Source organism: Mixophyes fleayi, chromosome 6, assembly GCF_038048845.1.
Source record: "Mixophyes fleayi isolate aMixFle1 chromosome 6, aMixFle1.hap1, whole genome shotgun sequence".
Classification (NCBI taxonomy): Eukaryota; Metazoa; Chordata; class Amphibia; order Anura; family Limnodynastidae; genus Mixophyes; species Mixophyes fleayi.
The window spans coordinates 191,704,253-191,726,049 of record NC_134407.1 but is presented as its reverse complement, the minus strand read 5'-3'; the positions used below and the strand labels follow the sequence as shown (position 1 = coordinate 191,726,049).

Genomic DNA, 21,797 nt, shown 5'->3' with positions numbered 1-21,797 from the left:
ATGAGGTTAAGTGGCACTTACTGCATATAGGTGCAGACAAATAGCAAAGGGAAAAAGTGCTTAGTGGGTATATGTTATCCAGTCAAGGATCAGAATACATCTAAGGCTGGGTACACACTACAGGGTTTTCAGTCGATTATCGGGACAATCACCAGATATTGCATTAGTGTGCGCTGCAACAAAGACCGATTAGTGGTCCAAAGCTCATCGAATCATTTCATTTGATTTTTAAACTGAACTAAAAATCTTGTTCAATGATGGAACAATGTCGTTCCAATCCTGCAGTGTGTATGCACTCATGACCAGACTCTCCGTATAGGTTAAAGAGTCATGAACTTTTCAGCAGATGGTTATGACAGATGAAGAGCACAGATCTGAAGGTAAATCCTATAAATCGTGTATAGTGTGTACACATGAATCGGCATGCTGATCGGGTCTTTTTTTTTTTTTTTTTTATCAGTCGCTGGTAAAATAGTTATAGATAACATATAGGGAGAAAAATTCTGTGGTGTGTACCCAGCCTACATTTGCGTAAACTGTGGTGGTAATCAGGTGGAACGGCCTAGGGAGGTTGAGGAGATGGCTTGGGGATTTGGCAATCTTGTATAAAGGGTTTGGAGGTTAGGGGGAAAGTCTTGCTGTACGATGGAGAGAACTCCACAGAATGGGTGCAGCCCCAAAAAATGTCTGCAGGAATGAGTGTGGAAGAGAGAGACAGATTTTGGGCACAGCAGAAGGGTTGAGATGGGAGATATTCTGAGACAAGGGGAGAGATGTACGTTGGTGCAGTTTTGTGAATTAATTTGTATGTTATTTTAAATTTGGTTCTGTAAAATACAGAAAACCAATGTAGAGACTGACAGAGCTGAGCAGCGCGGAGAGAAGGTGGATCCAGAGAAGCTAACACTATGTTAGTTTGATAAGTAGGATGAGAACCAAGATAAGACAGCATCTTGAAGACCGAGGAATGTAATACTTGTATGAGAAGAAAGTGGTCAACAATGGCAAATGCAGCAGAGAGATCCAAGAGAATTAAAAGCAATGGTCTTTAGCAATGATTAAATCATTAACCACTTTATTCTGTGAAACCCTGACTGAAAAGGGTCCATTAGGTTGTATGAGGAAAGCCTCTCAAGAAATGTGGAGGGACATGGAGTTGGTGGAGAGATGGGACAGTAATCTGCAAGAGAGTGTGGGTTACAATTAGTTTTCTTCAGAATAGGAATAATTATTGCACATTTCAATAATTGGAAAGATGTTTGTTAGGACTGGGATGAGCAGAGGAGACAGCAGTAGACTGTTTTGTGGGGAGATTGGGTCAAGTGAAGAGGTACTAGAGTGGGAGGAGAACAGAGAAGATACTTCCTCTTCATAAAGGAATTGAGCTTGTTGCTGCTAGGTACGAAGATACCATTTCATGTACAATCTTCTCAATCTTCTTCTTGTAGTATGAAGCAATATCTTGGGCAGTGATGGTCATTAGAGGGTGTGGGTAGGAGGGTTAAGATTTAAATGTACTAAAGAGACGTTTGAGGTTAGGAGCCTGAGCGGAGGTGAGAGATTTAAAATATGTTTGTTTAGCAGTGCAGAGAGCAATTCCATAGTTGTGGTAGATACCAGTATATATGAGGAAGTCTTTAGTACTAGATTTCCACCAATGACATTCTTCTCTGCATAAGTTTTGAAGGCAGCGCATTTTTTTTAGTGTGCCAAAGGTCAACGGCAAAGGAAATCACATTAATACACTTGACATTCACTTCTCTTCAACTGAGTCATGGATTGTTTTCCGAGGAAGGCAACAGAGGAATGGAGGAAGATAAAGTCAGAAGTCAGTAGATACATTAATAGAGAGAGCACAGGTGGGGGGGCATCAATGTTGGAATCCCTACAGCTGTGCATGCTGGACCAATGGTCTGGGGTCTGCATTGTCCTCAGTTGTGTAATACTTACATATTATGCAATCACTTTCTTGTATCTGGATATTATACAGAGCTGTGTGTACTTACCAGTTATTTTCTCAAAAAAACGACAAACGTATTAAAGCTGACAGAAGAATATTACAAACACCTGACACAGAAGCAGAAGAGTATAGGGAGGATTTAATTTTGCAAAAATTAAGACAAAGGTATTTCTACCCCAGCTGGCCTTTGAATTTTGCAATAGAATAAGAGTGAAGGAGGATCAGACAAATAGATACCAGGAAAACGTTTTTTGACTTGGTGGCCAAACAGAGTCACCCAAGTATCATAAAACTACAGGACAAGGTGCTTATCTTGAGGTTTCATTGATAAGCAGTGTGAAAGATGGAGATCTTGTAAGTGTAACCACAAGAGGGTGCTGGTCGTTGGTTGGACTTAACCTGTGCTATACACTACTCTAGAAATATGGACTTATCACCATTTCAGTCACATGTTAAGGATGTTTTTATTTCTATTTAAATTTGCTACGGTAAGTTAGTAAGACAGACACTTAAGAACTCCACATCAATAAATATTGGGACTGCACGGAGAATTGTACTTCCTATTTTACACCTTGATGTTTCCCATGAGAAAAGTGAGAATTTTTGATTACACAATATTTATATTGTGACAAAATCCAGGGGGAGGGGGGGGGGGGGGGGTGGGGGTCCGAGCAGCATTGGGCTTTGTGTTCAAAGAATTCTGCTGTACTGCTGTAGAGGACTTGTATATGTGCAAATCAAATCAGTAGAATTTTTGATGTGTTTTGATTTAACTTGATATGATTTGTTTTGAATTATACTAATTTTATTGCCATTGGTTTCATTTTATCTCACCTGTACCTGCTACCATGTACCAAACTCCACTGATTACCAGCTATACCTATAAAAATGTAAGTTGTAACAGAGCATAAATTGGTGTACCTAGGACTATTTTCACACATACAAGTCCTCCATTGTAGTACAGAAACATTCTTTGAACACAAAACCTTGCACCGCCCCACATATTTTGTCTCAAATTCATCAATGCGTGGGCTGGAATCCCCATCCCCATACGATCCCATCTTGGCATGGTTTACATATCTGTAACTGGGAAGCGCAGATTACCCAACACACTGTTACCTAATATTTATATTGTGTTTGCGTCACTATATATATATATATATATATATATATATATATAATGTATATATTCTTTAATGAAAAATGGAGGTGACTGGGAACAACATTGGGCCTGATTCATTAAGGAAAGTTAAGGAAAAGTAAGCAAGTAAGGCAAAACCATGTTGCATTGGAGAGGGAGGGAAAATTAATATGTGATGGCAGATTTATATTTGGGGTAGGGTATGTTCTAGATCAACTTTAAAATTCAGTGTACAAATAAGCTATCAAGTATTTGTGTGCTACATGAAAAAAAACAAAGTATTTTCCTTATGTGCAAAATAATAAACTAATTTGCACCCCTTGCATTGCAACATAGTTTTGTCCAGAAAACTTGAGTAAGAAAACTCTCAATTTTTTTGCTTAACTTTCCTCAATGAATCAGGCCCATTGTCCCGGTAAGAAATTAGAACTGTTCAGTATTGGATATAGCAATTTTGTATCAGAATGTGCAATGTATTCTATTCTACAGATCTCTAGAATAATATTACTTTATAATAATTAGAGATGGGCGGACTCGGTTCCCCGAGATCCGAATTCATCCGAATTTAGCCTATCCGCTACTCTCCCGCCCATTCGGAATAGAAATCGAGGCAAAACGTCATCGTGACGTATTTCTGAGCTCGGTTCTCGCGAGATTTGAAAAGCATAAGTACCCGCCATTTGACAGAGGGAGAGAGCAGGGTTAGGTCACAGGCTATATCAGCGCAGGGACAGAGCAATAATTGAACACATTATTGTTTCTATTCTAGACAAATCTAATATTAATACCAATTGTTACAGCAGTAAGAGGAGGATAGAGGAGGTTTTTTTAAAAAATTTCTGGCACTCCAAGTGCTGTTGGGGTGTCCCATATTCCCCAGTGTTTTACTGTAATTTTTCTGGCTGTCAAAAGTCATATTTGTCAGCAGTATCTATCTAATACAATTTTTGGCACTACAAGTGCTTTGGGTTCATTAAATTGGATTCAAAGCAGTCCACATATGAGCAGAATCAGCAACCAGGTTCTGTCACCAGTCCTGATGGTAGTGTTCCCAGTACATCATCTGGGAAAGGCGATGTAAAAGTACATAGTCTTTTTAAAGTAGGGAAAAAAACACACACCCTAAAAAAAATTACTGTGTTGAAGCGAAAAACAAGTGTAACTGAGGAAAAGTTAACTGTCGATAAAAAAAAAAATTGCCAACATGCCATTCTACACACGCAGTGGAAAAAAAAGAGTGAGGCCTTCGCCTTTCTCTATTAGTGGCAGATCAAAAAATGTTACTGAGCCTTCTTCTTGTACAGTCACTCGTGACCAAGCAAGACCAAGTAATTTGGAGTCTAAAAGTGGTGCACAACTACTGTTACGTGTGAAAGCCGAGCTGCAAGAAAACAGTAAGGCATTAGAGGATAATGTATGCTCTGAATCAGAAATGACATCAATCCCTGTGAAGAGTCCATCCACCAGTGGTATGTCTAATCGTGAGCATTCTGTTAGTGACAGTGTACCCATAAAGAAGGGTCCTTTCAGCAGTTCTGCTGATGTGTCCCTTAATAGCCCGAGTGTAGTCGGTGATACACCAATTGAGGATGCCACTTTGGAATTAGAAGAGGATGAGGGGGAGATTTGTGTAGGCGACGAGGGCACTAATGATGATGTTGATTATTATGATGCAGACAGATACCAAATTGCCTTTCTCAATTTCTATTTATATTCTAGAGTCTGTAATGGCTGAATAGTTTTCTATTTTACTCCTAGTGGAGAGGGGGTTTGATGCAGACAGCCACCAAACTACCTTTGTCCATTTCTTTATATATTTAACTATAAGTGTAGGGTGTAATATACATCCAAAGACGATGGCTGCATTGCCAATAGGCTAAGATGAAGAGGAAGACAACCAGAATTGTGTGCAGAATTAAGGACGGCCTACCAGGGATTAAACCGTTTTCTTCCTAATTTATTAGCTTTAGAATTACCTTACTTATCCAAGAAACAGGTGGAGCACTAAATTAGGTTATTTTATGCCCAAAAACATTGATTTTTAAACAAAATTGCAAAACAAAACCAAACAAAAACAAAACCAAGACACGCAAGGGCGGTTTGGCAAAGGCAAAACCAAAACACTACGGTAATCCAGATCCAAAACACGGGGGTCAGAGAGCATCTCTAATAATAATACTTTATCGTTCAAAAAAGTAAATGGTAGGCTATGAAAACACCTCTGACCACTCAAAATCTACGCCATTAAGAAGATGATGCCCAGATTTGGAGGGAGAGCTGGTACCTGGTGCAGTAGAATTAATACCAGTGTACAAATCGAAGGCTATTCTTGGAGCACTTCCTAAATTATTGCAAACCACAGATGACCAGCTCTGGTATTCTGTGTTGAACATTAAACTTATTCAGGGAAGTCCGAACATCCAGATGGGAATTTGAACAACTTTTTTTTTTGTGCAATGACCATCTCTCTGGATGGATCTGCTGAGATAAGCTGTTACTCTATTGTCTTTACCTACTACACTGTCTTCCCCATCTCCTGAATATTTGTGTGCAGCTGATTCTTGCTCACAAACATTTGTGGAATCAGCTGAAGGTTCCGCATATGCCACCTTGTCCACGGGAGCCAGAGAGCAAATTCGCTTTTCTTGGGAGGAGCCATTTGAACTACTAATTGAAGATAAAGGTTCTGTATATTTATGGAAGTCTTCACTGGTTTCATACAATCTTGAATGGTAAGTGTCCAAGTTATAATTTGACATTCTGCCACCCACAGAACTCATTGGAGGTTAAGCTGGGAAAGTCACTAAGAGCGTTTAAGCCCAGACCTCTGATCCTGACTCCTGAAAGGTTGTCTAGAAGCACTGGTACCATACTGCCTAGAATTCTGCTTTCACGTTCCTTGAAATGCTGTTAAATGGAAGAGAAAGGGAAATCTCTTGCTCTCTGGTCTGTAGATAAATAATATTTGCTCCTCATAATCTCTTGAATCATTGAACCAATGTTATCTCTAAAGAAATCAGGGATTTCAAAGGAAGCATGGTCAAATGATTCTTTGGTTGGGTGTCCGTAACCCAAAGATCCAGCCAGAGAGCTCTCCTGGCAACTACATACAGTCATAGCCAAAGTTTTGAGAATGACACAAGTATGTTTTCACAAAGTTTGCTGCTTCTATGCTTTTAAACATTTTTGTCAGATGTTGCTATGGTATACTGAAGTAAAATTACAAGCATTTCATAAGTGTCAAAGGCTTTTATTGACAATTACATTAAGTTTATGCAAAGAATCAATATTTGCAGTGTTGACCCTTCTTTTTGAAGACCTCTGCAATTCGTCAGCCAACTTCTGGGCCACATACTGACTGATGGCCGCCCATTCTTGCCTAATCAATTCTTGGAGTTTGTTAGAATTTGTGGGTTTTTGTTTGTCCTCCCACCTCTTGAGGATTGACTACAAGTTCTCAATGAGATTAAGGTCTGGGGAGTTTCCTGGCCATGGACCCAAAATTTCAATGTTTTGATCCCAAGCCACTTAATTATCACTTTTGCCTTATGGCAAGGTGCTCCATCATGCTGGAAAAATTATTGTTCGCCACCAAACTGTACTTGGGTGGTTGGGAGAAGTTGCTCTTGGAGGATGTTTTGGTACCATTCTTTATTCATAGGTTTGTTCTTAGGCAAAATTGTGAGTGAGCCCACTCCCTTGGCTGAGAAACTACCCCACACATGAATGGTCTCAGGCTGCTTTTCTGTTGGCATGACACAGGACTGATGGTAGCGCTCACCTTTCCTTCTCTAGACAAACGTATTTCCAGATGCCCCAAACAATGTGAAAGGGGATTCTTCAGAGAAAATGAATTTACCCCAGTCCTCAGCAGTCCAATCCCTGTACATTTTGCATAATATCAGTCTCTCCCTGATGTTTTTCCTGGAGAGAAGTGGCTTCTTTGCTGGCCTTCTGGACACCAGGCCATCCTCCAAAAGTTTTCACCTAACTGTGCGTGCAGATGCACTTACACCTGCCTGCTGCCATTCCTGAGCATGCTCTGCACTGGTGGTGCCCCGATCCCGCAGCTGAATCAACTTTAGGAGACGGTCCTGGTGCCTGCTGGATGTTCTTGGAAACCCTGAAAACTTCTTTACAACTATTTAACCTCTTTCCTTCAAGTTCTTGATTCAATAAATGGTTGATTTAGGTTCAATCTTACTAGCAGCAATATTCTTACCTGTGAAGCCCTTTTTGTGCAACGCAATGATGTCTGCATGTGTTGGGCAGCATGGTGGTGTAATGGTTAGCACTTCTGCCTTACAGCACTGGGGTCATGAGTTCAATTCCCAACCATGGCCTTATCTGTGAGGAGTTTGTATATTCTCCCCGTGTTTGCGTGGGTTTCCTCCCACACTCCAAAAATATACTGGTAGGTTAATTGACTGCGTGTGTGTGTGTGTGTGTGTGTGTGTGTGTGTGTGTGTGTGTGTGTGTGTGTGTGTTAGGGAATTTAGACTGTAAGCTCCAATGGAGCAGGGACTGATGTGAGTGGGTTCTCTGTACAGCGCTGCGGAATTAGTGGCGCTATATAAATAAATGGTGATGATGTGTTTCCTTGCAGATAACTATGGTTAACAGAGGAAAAACAATGATTTCAAGCACCACCCTTCTTTTTAAAGCTTCCAGTCTATTATTCTAACTCAATCAGCATGACAGAGTGATCTCCAGCCTTGTCCTCATCAACACTCTCACCTGTGTTAACAAGAGAATCACTGACCTAATGTCAGCTGGTCCTTTTGTGGCAGGGTTGAAATGCAGTGGAAATGTTGTTCTTGGGATAAAGTTGATTGTCATGGCAAAGAGGGACTTTAAAATGATTTACAATTCATCTGATCACTCTTCATAACATTCTGAAGTATATGCAAAGTGCCATCATAAAAACCGAGGCAGCACTTTGTGAAAAATAATACATTCGTCATTCTCAAAACTTTTGCCATGACTGTATAAAGCCACGATTCTAGCAGAAAGGGTAATCATGGCTATGGAATCTTCACATAGGAAATCAATCCCTATTCTCATGACATCAATGCTTTGAACAGATACGGTCTTAATATTCCCTTATATATCGTTATGCAGGGTATCAGCTCACGAGGGCCCTGGAGACCAAGGCAGTAACCACACCAGACTTGAGCACTGTAGCCAAAGAAATATGAAGTAAACAGGCTCTGAAATTGTTATTTAGTACATAGAAGGAAGAATAATGAATAAAAACTGTAGAAAGGACCTGTAACTAAGGGGATTACCTGGAATGGGTGCTTCTCAGCTTTTTTGGGAGAAGAATTGGGTTCCATAACAGCAGAATATTCTACAGACAGTACTGCTGAAGGGTGCAGTATGCAGTTTAGAGTAGAGAGAGCTAGAGGGAAATATAAGCACTCAATCACCATCATCCCCATGTCTGGATCCTAGCACAGTATCACATAAGAAGTTGACTATCAAGGGAGACTATAGGAAGACAGACAGAACAATCATTATTACTCACGTTTGAAAATGGAGCATGGTTTTAAAAAATAAAATGTATTTAAGATCTATATCCCTAACTTTGTCCAGCAACCCTTCTTCCAGTCCCTCGTCCAGCTGGTCATGCAACGCAATACTCCCAATCTTATCATATCAGGCGACCAATTCGGTTGTGAATCTGAAACTAGATAGGTCACACGTTCCACCCAATGCCAAATTTTCAGAGCTCGGACATATCTCCTGGTTGGCTGCCAGGTGTGGTGCGGTTGACCCATAGCGTTTGCCGAACCCTACCGATAGAACTTACTCCTTTTACTCCAGCGTTACTGGCTCTTGCTCAAGAATAGAATAGACTGTTTGTAGCAGATTCCCTGATGCCACAGATCTTCAAAGCGGACATAGCTCATATAGTCATATGGGATCACGTCCTGGTCTTATACTCTCTGCAATTGCCGTACGCAGGCAAAAAGACACAACACTGGAGGTTTCCTTTGCACCTGTACAACTCAAGCATTTCCAGCAATACATGATTAATAGAAGTTTCTTGATGAGAACATTGACCATCAAAAGCCATGATGAGGGGCCATATAATTGTTTATGTCTCTAACCATAACAAACAGTCAAGAGAAACCTAGGCCCTTCATAAACCATCAGCAGACACTTACACTTTAGCGCAGTCAGAGACTGCTGCAGCAATGCATAGGGAAGCTCACCAATTACTTTAAAGCTACTTCACCTCTCAAGCCAGACAGAATGATTACACAAATAACAAGTTCTTTAGATGGGGGGCGGGGGGATGACTGGCAGACTCCTATCAAAAAACAAGGCCCCAGAAAAGACAAGGCCATATATTTGCACTTGAGTCATCACTCTTCTAGACTTCTCACTGTCTCAGGGATTCTCGCAGTGTTCCAGGCTTATTATGCCAAACTACACAGGGGCAACCCTCCTGATCACCAGAAGATGTCTAGACTCCTGGCAGATGTAAAATTGTCCTATTTGATGCTAGACCAACGGGAATCCCTATTGGTTGACATTGCACCTCAATAAATAAACTCTGCAATAAATCGAACACTTAGAGCCCGAGTCTGATGGTGTTACTGCTGAATATTACAAGACTTTGCAGGGAATGATTGGAGGGGAGGGGGGGGGAAATGGTGCCTATCCTTCCAGAACCGTTTTGAAAGCTTAATAAAGAATTCCCGTCCTACCCATCCTTTAATATCACACACACAGTTTTCCACAAACTAGTTAAGGATATTCGATTAGAAGGATCATATCACCCTCCTCTATTTAGATTACAAGTTGCTAGCTAAAATTATGGCCGATAGACTTCAAGTCTATACTCCCCCCATCTGTTGACTGAACATCAGCTAGGATTTGTCACAGGTCATCACTCAGTTAAAGGCATATGCTCTGCAATCTCTCGCCCCTACGTCACACATGCTTCTCAGCTTAGACACTGAGAACGCGTTTGTTTCTGTCGCCTGGCCCCAACTCCACAAAATTCTCTCACACAGATGATTTAACACTGAATTTATGACATTTTTCCCCAACCGAAGGACAATGATCCTTCTGAAAACATTAAGACACCTTGGCTAAGACCCTCCCAGCTGTGACTTATATGGAAATGTCTTGAACATTTACCACAGGAGTTAGCCGTCTCCTTCCCACCGCTTTCAAATTGAATTATCAGACTCACATCATTGTCCAAAGTGTGTCTTCCCCCGAGCAGATCTAGCACATTGATTGGAGGACAATCCCAAAGGCAAAACAGTTCTGGACCCATCTCTGAAGGTTCTCTATTACTCATTTGGTGAATTTTGTCCCACCATCACTGTTATGGGCAATCTTTGGGTTCCTCCCTACGGAGCGCAAGATAGGAAAAGGATGCACAAAGTTGTTACTTTCAATCTCTGCTGCTGCCAGAAAGCCTACTCCAGGTCTGGGCCCATGTCACCCCCACTCCCTGTATTTTCCCTTTTTAAAGAGCTACTCTACCACATTTTCCACATGGACTGGATTAAAACCACTCTACAGAAGGAGTCTAGGGTAGAGCACTTGGGAAAGCTTGATGGACCCTTTACCCTTCACTGTTAGGACACCACTTTGGAAAAGTTTTCATGATACGCCATGGTACGAGTTTAGCAGGTGTAGCAGCAACCCCCCAATAAACACCGCTTCCTCTGGAAGCGACCTGGAATCAAGTGAAATGAAAACAAACACAATTTTAAAAAAACAAACCACTTTTTTATTGAAGTTAGTCAAAAAATATGATTTGAAGAATATTCAGAAACATTTGAAAGTGCAGAAGCAACAACATTGTGCGCCATCATACAGAGAGCTTACATGATAAGAAACCACAGAATCTCTGCTTTTCTCATGAAGGATACGCTAATGAAGAACTATTAAACCACAGATCTGACAAAATGAAAAAACAAAAACCTCTTTGCCATAAGCTTAGGTGAATGAATCAGACTGAAGGAATAAACCTGAATAATTTAATTTCAGTGTCACACCTACAACTGCCCTGAGATCATAACGCACACGCAACAATGGCCATGCTAATGGGAGGCCAACACAGGAACATTAACCATAAAGAAGACACGGATTTGACAACACACTGATTGGAGCTTGATATCCTATAGAAAAGGCATCAACATAATAGTCATCCTGGATTATAAAGACTGGAGTCATTATCCTCCAATAAATAGCGTGGAATGAACAAACGGCAATAAGGCAGCTTAGAAAGGCTCATTTTTAATGTAGCGGCTGAACACAATGAAGGCAGAGCTCGGCTTATCTGTTGGCACCATGTGACCGGCTCCCTGCAAGAACAAAAGAGCAAATCAAAATCAACCTAAATGAGGAGTCTTCAGATACGGCTATGTAGAATGACGTATGAATAGAGAGATAGGCTGGGCTGGTCTTAAAAGAAACAGCAGTAACACCAGTCTATAAAGCTTAGTATACCTTGATCGTAAGGAAGGTCAAGTTGGTAAATTCCTTCACAAATCCGCCAATCTGCTGCTGGTCGCCATCAGTGTACAGCCAAGGCCGGCGCTGTACCTGCAGCTAGACATCAGAAGGGGGTGTCAGGAAGTCATGCACAGGACAGGAGAATGTAACACGCGTGTGCCAGCCACTTCTAGGAAGTGCAGCAAAGACACACACTCTTTGAGGCATATTTAATTGTCAACGTTACTTGCAAAAGTAATGCGGCTTGCGCACTATTACTGCTATTACGGTAATAGTGCATGTAATTACGTATTACGGTACCTTTAACGTCGGCTTTCAGCTGAGGGAGCTGCGAGCTGAAATGCGGCTTAGAACTACCGTAATACCGGTAATAGTCTTAACACCGCGTTACTTTTGCGAGTAACACGGACAATTGAATTCACCCCCTTTGTAAGAGAGGAAAGCTTATGCCATGTTCCTACATATTACAATGTATTTCATTATGGTCTTAAAATTAGACCAACCACTTCTGTAGGAAGACTAATTCATGTATCAATCACCCATTTTGTAACATAGCGCTTATGAAGTTACGTGTCTTACCAGCTTGTTTTTAATTTTTAGCCCCCAAATTGTATTAATTTTAAACATTAAAAAAATAAAATAAAAAAAAAATACTATCTTACCAAACTGACCAAAATCTGAAGGTCCTATACAGAGGTGTTTGTTCTTTTCTAGTTAACCCACATCCTCAGCCAAGAGGGGGCAGCATTATTAGTGTGGTCAGGAGTAGAGTGCAAACATAGACCAACAGCATTTACCATCATGTCTGATGGTGACCTTAGTGCATTCTTACGATTATCGGGTAATTCAGTCATTTTCAGACACCACAGCACATTAATTGGATAACTGCTCCCAATTGCTTCCTATGTCGCAGTGGGTGGGGCTAATCATCTGCAGCACTGTTTACCCTAGTGCACTATAGACCTCGAGCCAGATTCATGAAGGAAAGTAAACCAGAAAAATAAGGAGTAACTTTGCACCTGGGCAAAACCATGTTGCATTGGAGAGGGAAGTACATATAAAATATGGGGACAGATTTATAGTTATGATAGGGCATGTCCTAGATCAACTTAAATTTCAGTATACAAGTAAAGCTATCCAGTATTTGTGTGCTACATAAAAAAAAGTCAGTATTTAACTTACGTGCAAAATAATAAACTCATTTGCACCCCTTGCATTGTAACATGGTTTTGTCCAAGAGAATTTTTTTTTTTTTATTTATTTTTTTTACTTCCTTTCCTTAATTAATCCGGTTAATCATGTTTACTGAACATGGACATTTTATTTTATTTTTTTTAAATTTAACAAATCACTGATAATGTACAAATATAATTAGATAGCAAGAATTGCTTCCAATAAACAGATCACGGAACTTTACTGTGCAGTGACAGGGCTAAAAGTTTCCAAAATCATGGGACCATCCCTGTACTTGGGAACAGTTGGAACGACATCAGTGATGTCCGACACTAAGATAATAGAAATTGAACGGATATACATTACAAAGCAACGCATCAGTGACAATATTGGAATTTATTTTTTTGTACAGAAATTGATATAAAAAGACAATATGTAAGAAAAGATTATTCAGATTGCAGAATGATGAGGGGAACAGACTGAAGTTCCTACCTTTTGTTGCAGAGAATCCACAAACCACTCATCACCCAGGAAATTGCAGGCCATGTCAACGTCTCCATTGTATACCAGAATACGGTATTTCTAAAGAGAAACTTGTGTCAAGTGCGCATCTCGTGAAAGTTTCTCATACGATAATATGTCTTCATTGAAATGTGCCTTTATTCCCTCCCCCCCACCCCCCTTCTCGATCCCAGCACAAGAAAAGCCCTAATTTACTCACCAGTGTGGCAAGCAGTTTCATGTAGTGGTCTTTCATGGTCTCGTATATGCGCCCATAGTAACGGTATACGTCAAAGCTGCAGAAACATATTTATTACAGATCAACCGTAAAGCATGAAGTGAACACCTATTACACACACTTCATTTTTTAAATACTTTAAAAAATAAATTAAAAAAATCTCTAAAACGTGCCAACTAAAAGGTTTTACCAGTTCACGTTATTAACACAACACATTACAGTGTATAAGGGATGCAGGCGAGAGCTGCCGGTCCAATCTATCACCAAACAGGCAGCCAAGCGGTGTACAACGAGTAGTCAGCTCAGTCGGCACTGTAATAGCCAGGAAGACATTAAATAACTTATGGAGGGGGGTTCGGTTGTTATTCTGGCTGGGGAACTTCTGTATTCAAAGAGGGGCCGTTTATTCCACATATTGCAATATATGTTAATTGGGTTTGCCTCACAAACCCCCCCCCCCCAAAAAAAACAAAACAAAAAAAACACATTAAGTCAGTGGTAATGAAGGCTGAGAGAAGCAGAACAATGCATGTTGTCAGATTCTGTTTTGTGCAATTTTTTTGTTGTATCCCCATTATGGAAGAAACTCATTTTATTTTTAATAACTTACATGTATGTTCACATGCTATAATATAGGCTATCACCAATGTTTAGTTTTCTGTTACTGTAAGTAACACACATTCTAACACTAGCAGGCACTGGGGTACAGGCCACCTAGGTCTTAGAAGGCCCGGAGTATTTACTTCTTGCAGGAAGACACCAGTCACGTTGTCACCACAGCATCACTAGAGACAGCGCCATCTGCTGGATACCTACTGATCCAATAGGTTTCAGCGTCAGTGCGATATGCCAGGGGAATAGCCTGCTCCTGCCCAGAGTGTGATAAATGTTCTTTATTGCATGCACTGACCACGAAGCAGCCTATCGATGCAAGCTTCAGGTTAATGATGGCTGTTGGGATTTGTGGTAAAGGTGGTAGCAGTAAATGAAACTTAAACCCCACTGTAGGTCTGCTATTAACTTGAGTCTCTGTACACGGCTTCTGGTCTTCTTGACTACACAGAAGCAACAAAACCACAGAACCTACTCCCTATTCATATTAATCCTTATCAATTAGAGAAAGGCAAGGATTTACACACTTTGCACCACTCAGCACGTCTTTCCAGTGACAGCTGCTGCCATGAACAATATAACTACATCTTTTCCTGTAGCCTGATTGTCATCAACTCTGAGGCCTTGTAAATAGACCATGCTATCGTACTGAGCAGCGGAACAGTTATATAATGTACAATGTACTTGGCATAGAAATCTGAAATGTATGTGACCCAGTTTGCCTACTGCCGTAGGTAGGCTGTAATTAAGTCATTAAAACACTACACCTTAAAAGGCCAGTCAATTTAAATAAGTCAGAACATTTAGGTTACAATTTGTAGGTGAATCATTTTCTTATTACACAGCAGAGCAGGAAATATACTGTAGGGAGTCGCCTGAATTGAAACATGGAAGATTACCCAAGCAACTAAATACAGATGTGGGAGGGGGTTTTGGAGGCACCAGTCTGCTCTGCAGGATGGAGCGTCCTACTCTCTCTCATAGCGCGTTAACCTGAATTACAAGTCAATAGACTATAAAATACAGCTTTTAACATTTAAAAAAATATATTTGAAAGTGAAGTGTATTTCCAATGGATGAAGTACGACTGCTCACCTGCACACCTCCCATTTGTTGACCTCTGGGGAAATATGCAGAGCCTTCCTTACAAATAGGTTATTCAAGTAGGTGCTGGAAGCGGTACTGTTTACACACGGAGGGTCCAATTTTATTGGCTTCTGAACATCGGACAGCAAAACCAGCTTCTGTACCACAGATCAACATAATAGAACATTAATTAATTGCAAAAGACGGAACCTCAGGGAACCCAATATTGGGTGCTTATTATAGTTTGTACATAGATGGTTATGCCATAAGTTTACATTGCTTTTTGATGATACAATAACTTAAACAAGACAAACATGAACATTAACTAAGTAACTAAAAAAATATATATCTACTATTAAGACAAATATAAAAAAAGACATTTGTGAGTGGAAAGAATATAAATGAAGAGGTGAACACCAGAATTGGGCTGGCATGGAGAACAATCACTGCAAACAATAAAAGGATACAGGAGTGAATACAGAATAACTGTACTCACCTTGTTAAAGTGCATGTGCATTTTTGGAGAAATCAACCCAGGGTAATACAGAGCAATGTGATCTCCTTTATCCCTGTGAATATAAAGACAAAAACAGTGTACAGCTTTTCCCTCTGAAATCAAAGCTTTATTCACAGTTATTCTATGGGTATTGCCCAGGGCTGACAGCAGTAACAGGGCTATGTCACTTTCTAGTCAAGCTGACAGAAAATAGCGAGCAGAAGGATAGGGGCTCAATGAATGAGCAGCAGTTATCATTTATTGCAAAATACCTTAATACCTATGTGGACTGCTGCATATATGAAACCACATGGGGTAGGAACGTCTAATATTTAGAGGGCTTGTACAAGTGCTGAGCTTTTTAGGCATTCCTACATTTTGTTGCCCCTCTCCCATACCCTGCTGGGGCCACTTACTGTCAACGTGCAGGAGATTAGTGAGAACTGGACAGCAGTAGGTAAACATGGAGCCTGAATGGATAAGAGAAGAAGCACCAATCCACTCCAGAGCTGTATATTCAACACATCCCTGTCCTAACTGCTTGAAAACAGTTGGGGTTTGGTTCTGCAGCGCACACATCTGCTTCTTTTGACTGTCAGAATTGCTGAAGGAACTTACAGTTGTGCTAGGACAACGGTGGGCAATGTGCAAGTTGCTGCCTCCTACCTCACCCCTCCCCACCCACACTGGAAGGGTAGACAAGACATGCCCACTAACTAGGATTGTACAAAGGTCGTACTTTCAATTTAGCCATATGTGTTTGGTAGAGAACATGGAGTTGCAATAAAAAAAAACAAAAAAAACCCCAAAACAACCACCTTTAAACAGACACACGTACCGGACCTCGCCTGGTGCTCCCCCAGCACACGCCTCATACAGATTGTAGATGTTTAATCCCGTACTGTATATATCATGCATGGCTTCTTGTACCTGTATACACAGATGAGCACAAAAATGTTTAAATATAGTAAAGCACTATCACCTAACTAAACACAATCTCACAATGTCTCTCAATCCCACCTCTAACGTCCTTCTTTTGGTGTATGGGTGTGTGGGGCTTACCAGCAAGGAGCAGTTTGTGTCTTTACTATTGTAGAATTGACATTTTCCCCCTTGACAGCAGAATTTCTGCAGTTCTGTCCAAAGGCTGCATGCGAACAAAAAGAAGAAAAGAAGAGTCAATTTTATTCATGGCGGGATTGAACAGTCATAATATTTGCAACATGCGCAGAGAGAAAAAGCGCAGGAGCTTCACTTACCCACTGCCCAATATTCCATGGTAATAAGCAAAGAAAACCAGCGAATTGTCGTTCGTTTCATAGCTGCTCAGCCCGTTGCCAACAGCAATGCCCTAAAAACAGAACAAGTGTGAAGATCTGGTAGTGGAACATAAACAGCTCTGTTGTGGAGTCATTTGTATTATACTACACAGCAAACAGTAAATGAACCATTCAGCCTTTACATCCTCAATAATATTCACTATGCTGCCACATCTATTTGTATTTACCAAAAATCCCCACAACTGTGAGAAGAGTCCAACCCATGCACGTTACTGGTCTGGTCACTTATTTACACTTTAACTTGACAAGAGTTTCAGTTACGGCTCATTATCAAATACCAGAGGTTAGTGGAGTGTATGACTGCTGTCAGCATGAACACAGAGGGGGTGCAGCATATGAACCAAAAGTCACATTCTAATAATATGTCCATTTGAGGCCACCACCAGAAATACTCAATGCTGCTCTCTGGGAGCATTATGGCAGCTGCAGCCTGTAAAGATCAAAAAACAGATTTACTAAAGCTTCTAAAAAGGAAAAGTGGAGGCATTTCCCATAGCAACCAATCAGATTCTACCTTTTGTCTAGTACTCTATAGAAAATAACTAGATTCTGACTTGTTGCTATGGGCAACACCTCCACTTTTCTTCTTTAAAAGCTTTAGTACATCAACTCCCAAGTCTATATATGCTATGAGCAGTTTATTTATACGAACAACTTATTGGTGTTTATACTATTAAAGCAAAGTATTAGAAAATATAAAAATGCTAAATTCTCAAACAGCAAACAAAAATGGCATCTCTCATTCACACACACCAAAAGGTCTCTGTAGATTGATGAAACAAATATTTTATTGATTACAGAAAAAGATTTGTACTTATTTTACCTTCAGGTTTATACTGGAGTCTTTGGACACCTCCACAGCAAGTGATGGAACATAAACCCCGCCATAACTTTCTCCTGTGATGTAAAGTTCATTTGCAGCGTATTCTGGGAAAAGCTGGTAAAATTTCTTCAAGGCCATATAGTTATTATAGGCAACCTGTGAGCAGGAGCAAGAGTAATCAGGGTGGGCTAAAAGTCAACAAACTATATGTATGAACTTATACAGAGAAGCATTTCACACCGCAACCTTACAGATTCAGTTTACCAGGAAGCTCAGATCACTATTCTGTGTTAGTAACATTTCAATAACTAGTGTTTTTTCAGGCTCCTGCTGAAAGATCACGAGGACTGCCTTGTTATTTGTTCACTGAACTGAAGCAGACTGCAAATGCTTTCAGGTTCAGTAAATAGCTTGGAGGATGGGCTCCAGAAGGAGTACAGCAGGATGGGCAACCAGATACACATCAAGGGCCATGTGTGCAGCCTTCCAAACTTCAAAAGCACCATACATTGCCCTTAACCTCAGCAATAACAGCCGCAAAATGAGCACCAAACCCCACATCACTTGTCCCAAAACACATCTACACCCACCTTATCTACTCCAAAACTCACATCAGACTTCCCCACGTCAAACCCAATAGAGCAGACCTAGCCAACCTGTGGCTCTCCAGGTGTTTTGAAACTACAAGCCCCAGCATGCTGTGCCAGTAGATAGCTGGCAAGGTATGCTGGGACTTGTAGTTTCACAAAACCTGGAGAGCCACAGGTTGCCCAGGCTTACAATAGACAAGTACATGATGAGAACAGAAGCAAAATACTCACATCTGTATCATTTGTTTGATAGTTTTTGTCATCTGAATAGGAGAAGCCCACACCAGCCGGAGCTTCGAGGTACAGAACATTTGCAATCTGGAAAAAAGAAAAAGGAAAACTATAGTAAACCTACAAAAGAGATAGACTGAGGAAGAAGATTAAAATAGTAACAGCCTGTAGGTATTTGGGCAAGTACCATATTCCAAGAGTATGTGTTGTATTCCAACGATACCCCATCAGGCTGGATCTGCAATAAAGGAGATAGACAATTAAAGCACATAATCGTACAGCCTACCAATAATATTCACCCACAACCAACCCCAATTACATACTAGGAAGGGGCCATGTTCTGTCAATAACCCGTCCAGTGAGCTACACCCAGGACCTCCATTCAGCCACAGAACCAGAGGACTAGAGCTAGGATTCTTCTGAGATTCTACAAACCTACGGAAACAAGCGATGCAAGTGAGCATTTAATATAAATTGACAGATGAATAGGTGTCAAGCCCTTCGCTGGTACCCACCAATAGTGGAGGTGTTTCCCTCCAGGCACATCCAGGTAACCGGAAAACTGGCTGAAAGACGGTTGCTTTCTTAACCCTGGCAAATATGTGATCTCATCCGCAGCAGGTGCCGCTTCTATAAGCCGGGCTCCTAGGAGCACAGCGCTGAGCAGGAGGAGGTGCATCTGTGAGGAGACACCAGAAATTAGGAAAGAGACACAAACACAATGATGGCACCAGAACATGCCCTAGCTGCAACTATCCTCATAACACCAGATATAGATAGATAGAGATGTATGTATGTATGTATGTATGTATATATGTATATGTATATATATATATATATATATATATATATATATAGATATAGATATAGATATAGATATAGATATAGATATTATACTTTTGTCATCGCAAATGTATTTCTGAGGTTCCCCCACTATCACCACTTTGCATTCCCAAACCTCTTTATTTTCAGATACTAGCATTGCAGACGTACCTTCCTTCTCCTCCCTGTTTAACGAGCCGACCTCCTCACTTGCTTCCTTATTTCTCCCTTCCTCCTTGCTCTCATATGACTTATGTCATGTGATCGATCACATGCTCATATGGTGTATCCTACGTCAGCTGAATGTTGTTAGTTCGGCCGGCAAAGTCCAGAACTACTACTCCCAAGAAGATTTGCGCGTATATTGATATAGGTTTGTAACCTGCCGCGGAATAATAAGAATCATGGGATCTGTAGTCCGTCGTTGCTTGTTTTATTGTTATACTGCCTGGGTGTGCCTTCCTTGCTATACTTATTTGTGATATTGTTGTTTGTAAATTGTCTAAAGCCAAGGGCTGATTAAGCTATATAAAATTATTAACATTTATATGAAGCCTGCAACAGCAACAACATATCAGTGTTAACAGAGTGATCAATATATCTTTATCCATTGCTCCTATAATTTGATTTATAACATAACTCATGCAACTAATCAGTCCTAAGTCCAGGTCTACATCTTCCTTTACTTTGCTGCTGGTCTAAGCGTATACACAGACATTGCTCAGTGCCTGTTTTCCATTTCTGTGCGGTGCATTCAATTTCACAATGTATGTGTTAGGAAACACAAAACATTGGGTAGAAGTCTTCCACTGGCTCATTGCAATTTCATATTCCCGACTGCCAGCCATATAGCCCACATATGAGGCACACTGAACATTACCAGTTGGCAGCAACACACAGGCCCATGGCATAACCCCACATATTTTTTGGCTCTCTATGCAGATCACAGATCCTGCCTTGCTATATGTTCAATGAACCAGAGCTGACTGCAATGTCTGCGAACTAGCTTTCAGCTTCAGTTCAGTAAACAGCTAGGAGGATAAGTTCTGGAACCAGTTACAGCAATGATGGGCAACCTGATACACTCCAAGGGCCACAAATGAAACTCTCCAAGCATCAAAAGGGCCACACATTATCCTTAATCTCAGTCAGGGTCGGATTAACCACATACATGCCAACTCTCCCGGAAATCACGCCACTTTGGAGGGCGGGAGGGGGCGCGATGAGGCCATTCGCGTCATTTTGGCGATGCAAATTACGGTTTCGGGGGGGGGGGGGGGGGGGCAAAATGACACGATTGGCCTCGTCCCGCCCCCTCCTGCCCTCCAGTCACGCCCCCTCTCCCGGGAGTTGGTAAGTATGATTTACCATTAGCCAACCTAGGCAATTGCCTAGGCCCCAGTGGTTCCCAGAGGGCCCTCCCAGGGCTAGTGGTGAGACCAACCTTTAAAAATGGGCCGCTACTTATGGGCCAGTGCTATATGCTTGCACCCCTGGGCTAAAGTCTTCCAGCCAGCCCCTGAATAGGGATATATGTTATGCTAAAAAACTATCATCAGTAGCGAGTAAGTGCACGTGTATCTGCATTAAATTTATTAATTGTTATGTAAATAAGGTTATAGATCATATGAAACTGTCCTGGATGTAATATATTATTATTTTATTATTATTATGTATTATTATTATTATATTATATTAGTAGATGTTTTATAGATGCATTAATATCTGGCTTTCTTTATCAAAAGGGCTAAATGTTGCTCTTCGATAATGTTTAGGTGCAACATTTACTCTAAACCACAGCAACCATTCAGTAATTCAACTTTTATAAATTTAGCGCAAGTTATACAATGAAAGCAAATGTCTAATTGGTTGCTATGGTTTTGTTGAAACTGTCCCAGCAACGTTCAGTGTTTATAAAGTCTCTGGGCTAGATTTACTAAACTGAGAGTTTGAAAAAGTGGAGATGTTGCCTATAGCAACCAGATTATATTTATTTATTTAGTGCATTCTACAAAATCTGATTGGTTGCCATAGGCAACATCTCCACTTTTTCAAACCCGCAGTTTAGTAAATATACCCCTCTGTGTCCCACATGGAAAAAATAGTTATTGGAAGTTGCAATCTATTGACTGTGTCAGTTATCAGATTCCAGCTGGTGCTCTGGTTAGGTTCTGCTCTCTGTTACTTGTCAGTAATTTGAGATTTGAAAGGTGTTAGGCAGCTCTGCTTTCCCTAAATGGAACTCCACTGTACCTCCTGCAGCTGTTCAGGGACAGATAACCCAGACACGCTGGTCTTTT

General features: G+C 40.8%; 1 protein-coding gene across 1 annotated transcript; it reads right to left on the bottom strand.

Annotated features, from left to right (window-relative positions):
• Positions 1-10,834: 10,834 nt before the first annotated feature.
• Positions 10,835-19,771, bottom strand: CTSA (cathepsin A). Its single transcript, XM_075177699.1, has 15 exons — positions 19,669-19,771; positions 19,191-19,354; positions 18,999-19,110; positions 18,863-18,913; positions 18,676-18,762; positions 17,855-18,010; positions 16,951-17,042; positions 16,754-16,838; positions 16,530-16,621; positions 15,692-15,764; positions 15,205-15,353; positions 13,480-13,555; positions 13,251-13,340; positions 11,580-11,681; positions 10,835-11,434 (listed from the first exon to the last, which is right to left on the bottom strand). The coding sequence occupies exons 2-15, from the start codon at positions 19,352-19,354 to the stop codon at positions 11,351-11,353; spliced, it is 1,413 nt and encodes a 470-aa protein (XP_075033800.1). The 5' UTR covers positions 19,669-19,771; the 3' UTR covers positions 10,835-11,350.
• Between the last annotated feature and the right edge of the window lie 2,026 nt (positions 19,772-21,797).